We start from the raw sequence: 12864 nt of genomic DNA on the forward strand, positions 1-12864 counted from the left end.
TTCACCCTTCTCTACCAAACATGGGAAGCAGATCGAGACATGCTTGGGCATCAAATATGCAGCCAAATGTGTGTTTGTTTCCTTTGGTAGCAATCATTTAATTTATTTGAGTACAAAGTACATCTACCAATTTAATGGTACACACTATTCCAACAATACACTTATATAAAAGTGTACACAACTGTTAGCACAGACATTATATCAATAAAATAACATGAAATTAAAACTAACACATTTTGTACAAATGTTTGTAGTGATGTCCAGTATCAACATACAATACAATTACACACATATAGAGGCTATATATCAAAATATGCATAAAGTAAAATATAGAAATACATGATGAACCTAATTATATTAGTATATTTACATTACTGTATGTCTCCCACTTTTAAGAAACATAACATGAGACAGGGAACACTAATTTGCTGTTGATTTTGCGTTTGAGCTCAAACATATTTACTCTATAATCTAGGTACATCCAAGATAGCGCAGTTTCATCGGGACTCAGACATGCTCTTGAAACTGATGTTTAAGGAGTTAACCATGGTAGCGTCCTCGTGATTCATACAGCCTTTTATGTCCGACTGGCTCACAGACATTTCTACAAGACGCTGAGGAAGCCTCCCGCTGAAGAGCAGGTAGATGCACGGGTTCGCACAGCTGTTCAGGCTTGACAACAGCATCAGGACGGTAAAAGTGGCAGCTAAAATAATATACAAAAACACACATGAATAATAGAAACAAGCCATTACATATATCGGTATTGCTACACATAAGTGATTGGTAAGGATGTGTAAGGGGTGTTCAGTCATAGTGGGTTTTCTTGCTGGGATAGACTACATTATTTATTCAGACTACAGGTTGATTTAGATCATTTTAATAACATCGCTTTACCAGTTATTAAAGTATCAGAAGTTCAAGCAACAAACGGTACTTACTTTCGGTGGGTGCGTTTACGTCCCAAACGGACCACAGCTGGACAGTAAAGAACGGTGTCCAACATATTACATAGGCAAGGACAATGACCACTGTCATCTTCACGGTCTTGATCCTTGCTTTCGATACCCTAGCTATGCTACTTGCCCTTGAGGGCAGTGGTCTGGTGCCATTCTCCCCACATTTCTTAGTTTTCATGTGAAAGTTCATGTGAAGAGCGCGGCAAATGCGCACCTGACAAACTAAAACAGTTAAGATGGGTAAGACAAATATCAAAAGCGTCGTCCAAGTCACGTAAGCTTTAAGACCCCACGGTTTGACGAAGTTAGCCCAACAGTCGTAGACACCAGGCGCTACCTGAACCCTGGAAAAGATAAACACTTGAGGGAGACTGCAGATGAGGGATACGCACCACGCAACACAAATAGGGACATTCCAACGCGCTCTGCGTCTTTGAAAAGTGACCATCGGGTTGCATATGGCTTGGTAACGATCCATCGTCATGACCACAATCATGTAAGTGGATGCAAACATGCCAACGACCTGCATATACTTTACCAGACGGCACAATATGTCAGGACCTATGAATCTATCCGTTATGTCCCATATCAACTGAGGACACACTTGGAAAAATGTAACCACCAAGTCTGCTAAGCAAAGGTGAAAAACAAAGACGCGCATCCTCGATAGTTGTTTTCTCCGTTTCCAAAGAACCACTAATAGTCCAAAGTTGAGGGTTGCGGCACTTAACAATATAATGCTCAATAAAGCTATTTCGATCTGTGCCAGTCGCTCATCACGAGGCTGATGATCATGGTGTGTCTCCTTCTCTAAACTAATATTGCTCAAGTTAAGACTAAAGAAAGACATTGTCTTACAAAAGAATCACGTTTTTAGTCAACAAAATCGTCGATTTTGGTATGTTAGTCTAAATATAGATTCACGGTTGGTGCTTAATCAAGCTCATTTGAATCACCTGAAATACGCTATTAATAAGTAAAACATCATAGCTATAGCTATCGATGATAGAAGTAAAATATTGTTCTGTCTTTTTAGATATGCCATCACGATCTCAAAAGGTGTGGGTTAGACAAGTTATGAAGTCAGAAGCCAAGGATTTATATATTCGAGGGTCTGCAGAGGGGAGGAGCTTTGAACGACAACAAGGGCGTCACGTTTTAAGAAACGTAGGCCTAAAAAACACGGATATTTGATAATTGCTCCCAAATGTTGTCTTTAAGCATGAGCACATTTTCAAGTTCAAGTTCATGCTTACTAATACAACTACATTGTGGTGGAAATTCTTTGGACAGACTAAATAACCACGCATTTTTAAGGGCTTCTTTTTGTTATTTATCATACACAAACAAAACAACAACAAAAACATTCCTAATTCAAACAAATACTAAATTTTGCTTAATGTTAGGGCAGCCTGCTCTGAAACATTTACAACACTGGAGAAATGTACCACTGCCAACTGTTCTCTCACAATTGAGTAGTAACACTATAGAGAAGGGTCTGTTTTCCAATATGAAAACTTCTTAGATGAATTTCAAATGAACCCATAACAGCAGATTTCTCCCCCTCAAATGCATTTACAGACAGGCAGCACAGAAATCAGCAGAGATTTATAACGCTACAGATTCTGAAACCAACAGCATCTGTTGATTGCAAACTCGCTTTCCCTATGCAGAAGGAGCTGAGCTGCAGGGCATTATATCCATAACACATACAGAAGTGCAGATAGGAAATTATATTATCCCAATGCAGTAAGTATAATTCAATATAATTAGCCCATTCTTAGTGACATTAATTCCTTTCCATTCCATTCATCTTGGTTCACTGACAGGGGTGATGAATGTGAGTCTGTGAGAGAGCAGAACTTGCTAGCTGCATCATCCCAGTTCATGTAGTGGTCAGTCAGCATCTTACCCCCTCCAGTCTCTTATAGTACGTGACCACTCATGACTTGTTAACATGACTTAGCAGCTCCTCTTTGACCATCTCATAGTGACTCAACTTCCACACATCTCTGAGATCCTGTAAGATGGTGCCTATCTCCTTGCCTGAGGTGATGCCCATCTTCCTCAGATCGTGTCCACTGACGGGGAAGCGGGGGATGGACCACCTGCTGAGCCCTGCCAGGAGCTTCTCCTCTCCCTGGTACTTGAGCAGCTCACACACTTTACTCTGGGCATCCACCTCCCGACTCTGAGGATGACATCAAGTCTAATTAACCAAACAGTCCACATGCATTCTTCAGGGGAGAGGGGGATGAGAAAGTCAAAAGGAAATCATCTTCACTGTAAACCTATTTAAAGTGATTAATGGACATATATATGATAATTTAATAAAAATAGACATACTGAAAATATAGCCTAATTGGTTTATATTAAAGATTGTCTAGTTGCTGGCCTATTGTCCTGCAATGAGAAATATGACAATACAAGTACATAACGCACGAATGTAATGTAAAACACAAGTTGCTGGGCTTACATCTATGATGAAGTCAGTGAAGGGTTTCAGACTGCCGGGCTCCTGCTGGCACTTGTGGAGGTCCCGTCTGTGTTTGATCAGAAAAAAGACCAGGTTCTTCTCCTCCCTGGACACTTTCAGCCTCAGGTCCATCTTGTCCACCTCCTCTGAGGTTCTAAATAGTGCAGAGATGATGGTCATGGGCTTTGGAGAACGGCCTTTCGTACGCTGACAGACTTGCTTCATCTCCTCCACATTGCCCTCTGGAGGTAATCCTGAGAAATGCAAATAAAAATGTATTACCTCTCAAACATTGATGTTAAAATGAAGGACAGTTATTGGTCATTTTTCACTCCCAGACTGTAGTGCCTGTACAACTTCCAACATGGTTTCAGTAGCTTTCATTTCAAGGTTCGGTATCTCACCGATATACTGAGCCAGGCCCAGCTCGTACATGACCTCCAGTAGGTGATCAGCATGGTTGCCCACCACCATCTTCTTCAGCTCCACCCAGATGCGCTCCCCTGATATGGCTGCCAGCCCACGAGCGTGCTCCTTGATAGCCTTCAAGGTGTCAGGGTCATGTTCATCTGGCTTCTCTGCCACCCTACCATAAAACCTGGAAGGGGCGGGTAAGTATGTCGCTATATGTATGACCCTCTTAACCCTCGTGCTGCCTTAGGGTCACATGACCAAAAGGTTCATAACGAACCATCGTTGTGTTTACCCAATTTTACCCAATACAAAAACAAATTTAAATAATTTTCTTTTAACCTTTGCAATGTGGGGGGTCTGAGACAGCCTAGCTGTTAAAAGAAAATGCTTCACTTTGTCTTTGTATGCGCTAAATCTGTCGCAATACGACGGTGGGTCACAATGACTGATGGGTCAGAATGACCCGAAGATAACACAAGGGTTAAGTCCTCCAAATAGCCACGTCTAATAGACGTCGTCTATTCCAAGTCCCAGTCCCAGCTGGTCATGCCTCAGTATTACCTGAAATACCGCAGTATCCTCAAGTAGTCTTCTTGAATCCTTTGTTCAGCGCTGCCAACAAACCGAACTTTTCGGTTCTTGAGGTCTTCATTCCCTTTAAAGTAATCATACAGAGTTCCATCCAACCCTGCAATGGGACAATGGAATAGTCTGAGACAAACAAGATGAGTAACGAACAAGTTAAGTGCAAGTATTTGGACATTGTAATTTATGAGCTCCTCATTCATGTTTTACCTAGAAACATAGAGTTTATGGTGAGGTCTCTGCGTTCAGCATCTTTCTGCCAATCAGTAGTAAACTCCACCTCAGCATGCCGGCCATCTGTCTGGACATCCACTCGTAGTGTGGTCACCTCGAAGTTCTCATTGTGAAGCTTACATGTAAATATATATGCAAAAATATTTTTACAAATACATAATGTACAGCAGTAGGATCAAAATTAGGTACGATGGCATCTCTTTTCTCTCTGGATAAGGACACACTGTTACATCCAGCTGGAACAACAGACAAATTCCAGCAAGGTGGAGGACAGAGAGGCTAACAGCAATAATGTGTAGAACACGAGTATGCAATCCCTATTGCCTCGGTTCATTCTTGCAGCTGTTCAAATAGTCAGTGGTGAAGGATGTCTTACTCGGGCAGTGATAGTCCCATGCTTCTCCCCTTTATTGTTGATCATCCTGATCCCTGCTGCCTGGAAAATGCTCTTCATCTCCTCTGGAGTGGCTGTGGTAGCAAAGTCCACATCCTCTGGCCTCTTCCCTGACAAGAGGTCACGTACTGCACCCCCAGCTATCCTCAGCTCAAACTGGTGCTTCTCAAAAAGTTCTGTGAAAGTTATCATCAAACCAGCAAGACAGGTGGGTGTGATAAGTGTCAACATGTCAGCCGATCAAGTGATTTATATCCTTAAACCTTCTAATATAGTTTATATTTACAATTTAGGGTTTTTAATTACTTGGAAAATATATGTGAAAGACCAGATAAAATTTTACCTGCGATTCCATTAAGTCCATCAGTAAATAAAGACTGGAACTCCTTAGTCTTCAATTGCATGGTAAAGAGACTTCTGTTGCTCCAAGTGAAACACACACTACCTATTCTTTTGCCAATCAGACGTGGATTCAGGATTCTTCCCCACATCTGGAATGAAACACATTATTCCAACTTTGAGCCAAATCCTTACATGCTATTATAAACAAACATGGTTAACTAGCTAACTACCCGACAGTTCATTTAACTATGGGTCTGACTTGAGCTAGCTAGTAACCTAAAAAAGGCAGATAATTTCAGATACACAGAATCTGAGGCACACTTTATAACGATATAACTAGCTAGCTTTTCAACAATTGTTCAAGCTACAGCTAGAGCTAGTTGCTACACGTTATAAATCAAATTGAAACAACGTGCACATTCAAACTACTGCCATAACGACTGACCTGAAACTAAATGGATATTATTTGAAGGCTTGCTAACAAGGCAGCAAAACATTAACGTTCATAACGTGCAACTCAGCTGCAATCGAGCGAAGACAGCCTCATTAAGAAACATATTTCCGGCAAATGTAGGAAAAACATTTCAAAATAAAGGCTTAAACCCTATAGATATTTTATTTATTTATTGTAGAAGTACACTCTGTTAATCTATATATAATTGTTCTACATAACCTCCTTCAATTAGGGAGTGTGTGTAAATAACTGTAATTGGACCCCACAAACTACACAAACTAATTCATATTCTAAGTTAGCAAATCCGGAAATGCTATTGAAGACTGTCGATGCCAGTTTGACGCTGCCAAATTCAGCGAGGAAGTGTGTTTCATAACACGTGGTTGTTGACCAGTAAGACATTTATGTGTCATAAGGGGGGCGGGGTTTCTGTAATATCGAAAATAGAGAAACACCGTGTCGTTTATTGTTGGTGTTCTATTAAATATGAATGTATCATTATATCATATATTATGTAATTTCCCACTACACATAATATAAGTAGCCTACATTTAAGTATCGTGGCGTTCTTAAGATTAAAAAACGTTTGCTGGAAGTAATGTCATTATTGAAAAAAGGAACTATAATAAAAAACAAATAAATAGTATCAGCCAATCGACTATCGACTGTATTTATAGTTTTAAAATCATTCGAAACGTTTCTCTGTAAACCAGAAGCATGTAGAGATGTATATTACAACTATCGCGAGAAACGTGTGAATTCCAAATCAGTTTAATAATCTTCAGTTCCGCCTTTGCCTTGGGTCAAAAACTACGTAGCCACTAGCCAAATGGCCAAGGTAGAGCTGACACCGTTGAGACTATGGGACGATTTCTTCCCAGGTTGGGAACGTTTCGCCAAACCAGATGTAAAAGATCTAGCTAAATGGAACAACAGGGTTGTCAGTAACTTGCTCTATTACCAGACAAACTATTTGGCAATGGCCATTATTGTTTTCCTCATAGTTGGGTGAGTATCTCTGGTGCTGCTGTGTTATTTTGCGTTATGAAGTCCCCCTCACTCTCCATTTAACTAAATTGGCGGTGACGTGTAGTATGACAAGAAAGGCTATACTGTTACAATGGAACGGTTGTAAACAACTTGATTAAACACTATAGCTAGAATGGGGTCACCAGGAAATAACCAAGCATGCTTTGAATTGCTTAAAGCCTATGTGTAGCCTATATGATTGTACTAACCCTTGCTTAAAATGACTAAATGTAAACCCTTCCTTCTTGTCCAAGAAGTCAAAGAGGTCGTAATATAAACAAACAAATGGTTGGTATTATATGGTAAAGTGAAGTTTTCCCCCACTGAAGTAGCAAGAGGATGTTGTGGATATGGAACATTGACCAGGGCATGATGTGGCACATGTAGACTAATGTTTTGTAACATTTCATATCACAGTTTTAAAGATGAGAAGAGAAGTTTAGCATGGTTTTAGCAAGTTTAGTATGGTTTCACCACCGAAATAGACCCTAGTTGTGTGAATGCTCGGGCACATTATGAGAGAGAGGCAAGACCCAGGGGGTCTGTTTCTTCAAGATAACATTCTTGAACTCTGTACTTTTATGTGTCATCATGTTGTTATGGTCAGCTAGGTTGTTAGGTCAACTACTCAAAAACACTTTGACAGCTGTCTAAATGGCTGTGCATGTGTGGAAAGGTCACTGATCATTGATAATTGGTCATTGATCAGAGGCTTACAATTCCCTAAAATAAATTGATACAAATTAGGTGACTACTCTGTGAAAAACCCAGCTCGACCAATGATTAAATTATTTGAGCAACATGTGTTAATGCTGTCTAAATAAAGGATGTCAGAAGAAAAATATATTCTTTGTACTGGCAATATTTGGTCACTAGATGGGGCTAATGACTACTAGAAAAAACAATATTTCACAATGTCATGCTCTGTTTCTTTGCAGGTTTCTGAATCCCATAGGAATGTTCATGGGAATGGCAGTTGTGTCTCTGGTCTTCTTGGGTTCTGTGTGGGCTGGTGAGAATAGGGCTATCATCAAGAACTTCAAGAATCAGAATCCCACCATGTTTGTCATTGCTGTGATGGTAGCCAGCTACTTTCTCATGTCGCTCTTCGGGGGTGTCATGGTGTTCATGTCTGGTATCACCTTTCCTCTTGCCTGTAAGTTTGAGATTTTTTTTTAAACAAGTTTATCTATATACATAGATATATACATTTAATATACATATGCTACTAGAACTATGTAGCATAGTGATTATATATTCATTATAACTGTAATGACTGCACTCTAAGAGCCTCTAGGAGAGGACTGAAGCGGTACCATATTCCAGTGTCTGATGGAAAATCTATGTGTATACTGTGTTTGCTGCATGGTTTCAGTGATCTTTGCTCATGCATCGCTTCGCCTCCGCAACATGAAGAATAAACTGGAGAACAGGATTGAGGGGGCGGGGCTGAAGAAGTCCCCCATGGGACTCCTGCTGGAGGCACTGGGCCAACAGGAGGAGAAGCTGCAAAAGATCCAAAACTTCCTGGAGAGCAAATTAAAAGAGTGAAAAGAGCACATGCCACATTGCTCATATATACATACATGCATACATACATGCATACACACACACACACATGGATGCACAATGTACAATTGAACTCTGCCATCTATTGAAGGAGACACCTTCTTCGCTGATGCATTGTAATATCTCAGTTTGATAATTTATGATCAAGTGTAATATTGACTCTGAAGAGTGTGTGTGAGAGAAGAGCAACCACCAAGTGTGTTTAATCAGTGAAATAGGCAATATCCTAACCTCAGGTTGTGTCTTACTCCACCCAAAACTTGTCAGGGCTCTTTCCCTGAAGTTTTGATGTATTTACAATGCAACGTTTCACAACACCTTCAAATTTGGCATGTTTTCAGAATGTATGTTGGATGTAGCTGAGTATGCAAATGTGACTTGCATCACTGATAAATTATTATATTTTCTGGTTTTTATTTAATAAAACCCAAAGCAGAATCTGTATAATGTAACTGGACAAACCAAGGTCACTTTATAAAAGGTCTAATAAACCAAACTAATGTTACATGAATAAACTCACAATTATCTTACAAATGATGTGGTTAACAATGTTTTTTATTCAGAAGTTTAATGACGCATGTATTGTGGCAACTGTAATTTGTTTGGTTCAACAAGGCATCTATTTAAATCTCTATTTAATAAATGTTAATAAAGTAAACTGACATTTTTTCAGTTTCTGCCAAAGAATGAAAGTGCTTGCTAAACAAACATATTTGCCAAACTATTGTGAGGACTGGATTGTATCAGTTGTCACTGAAAAGAATATGTTTCCCCTTAAAAAATGTAATGTGTCTTTTACACATTTGATGGATAGCAATCCTGAATGTTTCTATGCACTTGCTTTGTGTCTGTTTATGGGTATATTAAATATATTTATGAATTTAAAAATACCAGGTGTCAAAATTACAGTTAATGGTCACTGTACAAACATTTGAATTAAGACTTCCAAAGAGGGTAAGGTCTTAATCCATGTCTGTCCCTATTGATCCCGCTTCTAAAAAGGTTATCTTAACAGTCTCTCCGGGGTGATGGATAGACTAACAGTGCTCTCTTCTCTACTTGTCTCACTGCCAATCAAGGGGCTGCAGTGGGTTGTAGTGAAGAGTTAAGTGTTGTGACTGAGTTCATCTGCAGTCACTCAAACTTACAGTTCTCTATTGCTTTGTCAGCTACTTTGGTCACTTTAACCATGCTTTCCAAAAAACCTTTGCAAATGAGGAGATAGTGTTCAACAAAACAGTGAGACACAAGCTCTTTAATGCAGTGATAGTTAGGAATATTTGGGAATATATAAGTCCATGACGCTAACTCTTTATAATTGTATAAACAAATAGTAATTCCAATGATGTGATGTGTGTTATAAAGACATTGATACTAAAGCCCTGTATATGCCCTGGTGTAGTGTGAGTGTGTTTGTGAACAGCTATCAACAGAGAGAGTTCAGCTGAGTTCATTTCCTAGTACTGCAGAAATGTAATTTATGGTCCATCCAGGTACTTCTCCTTCGTGTGCACTGCATTGTGCAACCTGCAAGAGCAAGCATAAGTCAAGCCTGTGTGTGCACAGAGGAGGCCTTTGTTCTCTCTCCCCTGCAGCTGTTGGGATCTTCACAAACATGTGTGTCTGTTATGTGCTGCTCACCCAACAGGCGTGTGCCTTTGGTGTATTGCCTGAATGGACATGGGTGGGTCTAGCCATGTAAAGCTGGCAAAGGTCTCAATAGAAAAGTAATGTCTTGCATACACGACTCAGAAGACATTTAGTGTACCCGAAAAAACACAGTTTTCTTACATCGTCTCATCCAATCCCATTGGAACTGCCTATACTGTTCAGAGAGGTGTGATTTTTTTAAACTGATGTGTTGATTTTGTTCTGACTTTTGGCCAACCCAGCTGTTTCTCATTGTAAAAAGCCATTGTAAAGAGAGCAAGTTAGTATGATGCAGCATGCAAAAGGCCAGCTCATCCAGCTACACTTCAACACAAGCTTGCTGTGCATTTCTCCATCATGCCTCACTGCACACTTGGCTTCCCTGAGAGGCTTTGGGAGGGCTAAGCTGGTCAGCTAGCCCCTCACACACTAACCATTCAGCTAGCCCCTCACACACTAACCATTCAGCTAGCCCCTCACACACTAACCATTCAGCTAGCCCCTCACACACTAACCATTCAGCTAGCCCCTCACACACTAACCATTCAGCTAGCCCCTCACACACTAACCATTCAGCTAGCCCCTCACACACTAACCATTCAGCTAGCCCCTCACACACTAACCATTCAGCTAGCCCCTCACACACTAACCATTCAGCTAGCCCCTCACACACTAACCATTCAGCTAGCCCCTCACACACTAACCATTCAGCTAGCCCCTCACACACTAACCATTCAGCTAGCCCCTCACACACTAACCATTCAGCGGAATGCTCTGATGAAGCCCCCTGCGTGGGGAACAACACATCAGGTCCTCATGAAAACACCTCAACCTGCCGGAGGGGCCTCCTGCTCTTCATGACCGTCTGGCCCACAAACAATTAGCCTGACTGGTGATCCAGCTCATTGCCTTTCCACAGTGTGCACAAGGCATGGTTCCCTGCACTGAGGAAGAGGCTTGAGCTATTGTCATGATTTACAGTTGGATTAACCCCAGATTGGTTTGACACATATCTGCGATTGACTTGAGGGGAGACTGTTTGTGGAGTGTCAGTTGGGGGAGCCTATAGGAGGTCATTGTTTATGTACTTGTGTTTCATCTGCAGCACGCCTGATATCTGTGGGCAGCTGGTCTCCAGGAGGAAGTTGGAGAGAGACATGGGGAGACAGCTGCAAATCTCTCTCTCTCTCTCTCTCTCTCTCTCTCTCTCTCTCTCTCTCTCTCTCTCTCTCTCTCTCACTCAAACACAGGAGCTGGAACCCAATAAGACCTCCCCAGAGTTCACTTACATTACATTTACATTTAGTCATTTAGCAGACGCTCTTATCCAGAGCGACTTACAGTCAATACAGGGACATTCCCCCAAGGCAAGCAGGGTGAAGTGCCTTGCCCAAGGACACAACGTCAGTTTGCATGAACGGGAATTGAACTGGCAACCTTCGGATTACTAGGCCGATTCCCTCACTGCTCAGCCACCTGACTCACTTGAGTTAAAGACCACCACACTCTAAGGAGGGATAGGGACAAGCAAAGCTGGTGAACTGTAACCTCAATAGGAGGTCAGAAGTGGAAGGATACACTTGAAATGCTGAGAAGAGTGTGGAGCAGGAGGGTAAGAAGGAGGTGAAGGGTCACAGACTGCTCAACTGAAGAGCAGCAGCATGGACAGGGGTCACATGCTCACTTCATTATACGGCCTCTCTCTCTACTCCTATAGAGCAGATTGTGTTGTTAACATTGGACTGTCATTCAGAGAGAAAAAAGAAACAGGGGAGGTTATAGGAAGAAGGGTGTGTCTGGTTTTTTAAGACTGGTTTCTCAGGTTTACTACTTAGAGACTGAAAACCAGCTTGGCTACACAGCAGTGCAAAAAAAGAGACCTACAGTGTCACTGATACAATTACGCAAAAGCCAAATAGGTCAATACACATGTTCATGTCAGTTAAATCAAGTATTTTTCATCACACACAGTTGGTACTGGCTGGGCTACTGTCAGTGATGTTTCAAATTGTTATTTGTGATGACAGTAAGAAATAGCACTAACAAAGATAATAAGTTTGATGATAATGATCATTCGCATACAGCAACGTCTCTATTTCCTGAGATTTTTTTTTTTTAAGGTGTGCACCAAAATGATGACTCATAGAATGATGTTTTAAAGAACCTTTATTGAGTCGGTGCTGACCTTTTGTGTTGTGGTTTTGGAATCTGGCTAATAAGTCATTGGGGTAAACAGAGTTTAGCTCTCTGAGCTTTATGTTAGGCAGGTCGTAAGGAAGACCCAGGCCATATTGGCTTGTACTGACCATCCCCTGAAGGGGGAGTTTGAGCTCTTGCCTTCAGGAAGAAGGTATAGAGTTTCCACACACAGAACAAAAAGACCTGGGGACTCTTTTGTTTGTTTTGCTATTGGGAGGCTACATTTGAATAAAAGAATTGCACTAAGTATTCATTGTCGGAACTTATTTCTGGGTTTCAACATGAAGTGATCCTTGTACTATATTGTATTGTGTTGCTGTCTCTGTGTGGTGTCAGGTATACTGTTTATGTAGTATTTATAATGGATTGAATGTGTTTTAATACATTTCCCCTAGTGGGATAAATAAAATTGACTTGAACACAGGTCTCTGGTTTGGGTTCTGGGACTATGATTTGATACTGAAAATGAAGAAAATCCAGACCAAAGCCATTCATAGGACACTTCCCTTTAGACAACCTCTTTCAACTATCAGAGAGCTTCAGGCCCTTCTCTCACTGT

At 40.9% G+C, this 12864-nt stretch overlaps 3 protein-coding genes across 3 annotated transcripts; 1 reads left to right on the forward strand and 2 right to left on the reverse strand.

Moving 5' to 3' along the window:
• Positions 1 to 470: 470 nt before the first annotated feature.
• LOC136961190 (oxytocin receptor-like) lies at positions 471 to 1809 on the reverse strand. The gene is made up of 2 exons (XM_067255116.1): positions 942 to 1809; positions 471 to 706 (listed from the first exon to the last, which is right to left on the reverse strand). Exons 1-2 carry the CDS (start codon positions 1807 to 1809, stop codon positions 498 to 500), a joined length of 1077 nt encoding a protein of 358 aa, XP_067111217.1. The 3' UTR covers positions 471 to 497.
• Positions 1810 to 2274: 465 nt separating this feature from the next.
• On the reverse strand, positions 2275 to 5910 carry trnt1 (tRNA nucleotidyl transferase, CCA-adding, 1). Its single transcript, XM_067255128.1, has 8 exons — positions 5850 to 5910; positions 5406 to 5553; positions 5045 to 5238; positions 4645 to 4783; positions 4411 to 4537; positions 3840 to 4033; positions 3436 to 3689; positions 2275 to 3150 (listed from the first exon to the last, which is right to left on the reverse strand). Exons 2-8 carry the CDS (start codon positions 5551 to 5553, stop codon positions 2902 to 2904), a joined length of 1305 nt encoding a protein of 434 aa, XP_067111229.1. The 5' UTR covers positions 5850 to 5910; the 3' UTR covers positions 2275 to 2901.
• Positions 5911 to 6614: 704 nt separating this feature from the next.
• Positions 6615 to 8990, forward strand: arl6ip5a (ADP-ribosylation factor-like 6 interacting protein 5a). The gene is made up of 3 exons (XM_067233935.1): positions 6615 to 6866; positions 7826 to 8043; positions 8263 to 8990. The coding sequence occupies exons 1-3, from the start codon at positions 6688 to 6690 to the stop codon at positions 8436 to 8438; spliced, it is 573 nt and encodes a 190-aa protein (XP_067090036.1). The 5' UTR covers positions 6615 to 6687; the 3' UTR covers positions 8439 to 8990.
• The last annotated feature ends 3874 nt before the right edge of the window (positions 8991 to 12864 follow it).

This window comes from Osmerus mordax, chromosome 1 (genome assembly GCF_038355195.1).
Source record: "Osmerus mordax isolate fOsmMor3 chromosome 1, fOsmMor3.pri, whole genome shotgun sequence".
NCBI lineage: Eukaryota > Metazoa > Chordata > Actinopteri > Osmeriformes > Osmeridae > Osmerus > Osmerus mordax.

Coding starts and splice junctions, on each gene's coding strand:
- arl6ip5a (XM_067233935.1), top strand. CDS start 6,688: ATGGCCAAGGTAGAGCTGACACCGTTGAGACTATGGGACGATTTCTTC. Junction 6,867..7,825: donor ATTGTTTTCCTCATAGTTGG/GTGAGTATCTCT, acceptor GTTTCTTTGCAG/GTTTCTGAATCCCATAGGAA. Junction 8,044..8,262: donor TATCACCTTTCCTCTTGCCT/GTAAGTTTGAGA, acceptor GCATGGTTTCAG/TGATCTTTGCTCATGCATCG.
- LOC136961190 (XM_067255116.1), bottom strand. CDS start 1,809: ATGTCTTTCTTTAGTCTTAACTTGAGCAATATTAGTTTAGAGAAGGAG. Junction 707..941: donor CGTAAACGCACCCACCGAAA/GTAAGTACCGTT, acceptor ATATTATTTTAG/CTGCCACTTTTACCGTCCTG.
- trnt1 (XM_067255128.1), bottom strand. CDS start 5,553: ATGTGGGGAAGAATCCTGAATCCACGTCTGATTGGCAAAAGAATAGGT. Junction 4,538..4,644: donor CATAAACTCTATGTTTCTAG/GTAAAACATGAA, acceptor GTCCCATTGCAG/GGTTGGATGGAACTCTGTAT. Junction 4,034..4,410: donor AGGATACTGCGGTATTTCAG/GTAATACTGAGG, acceptor CGCCCCTTCCAG/GTTTTATGGTAGGGTGGCAG.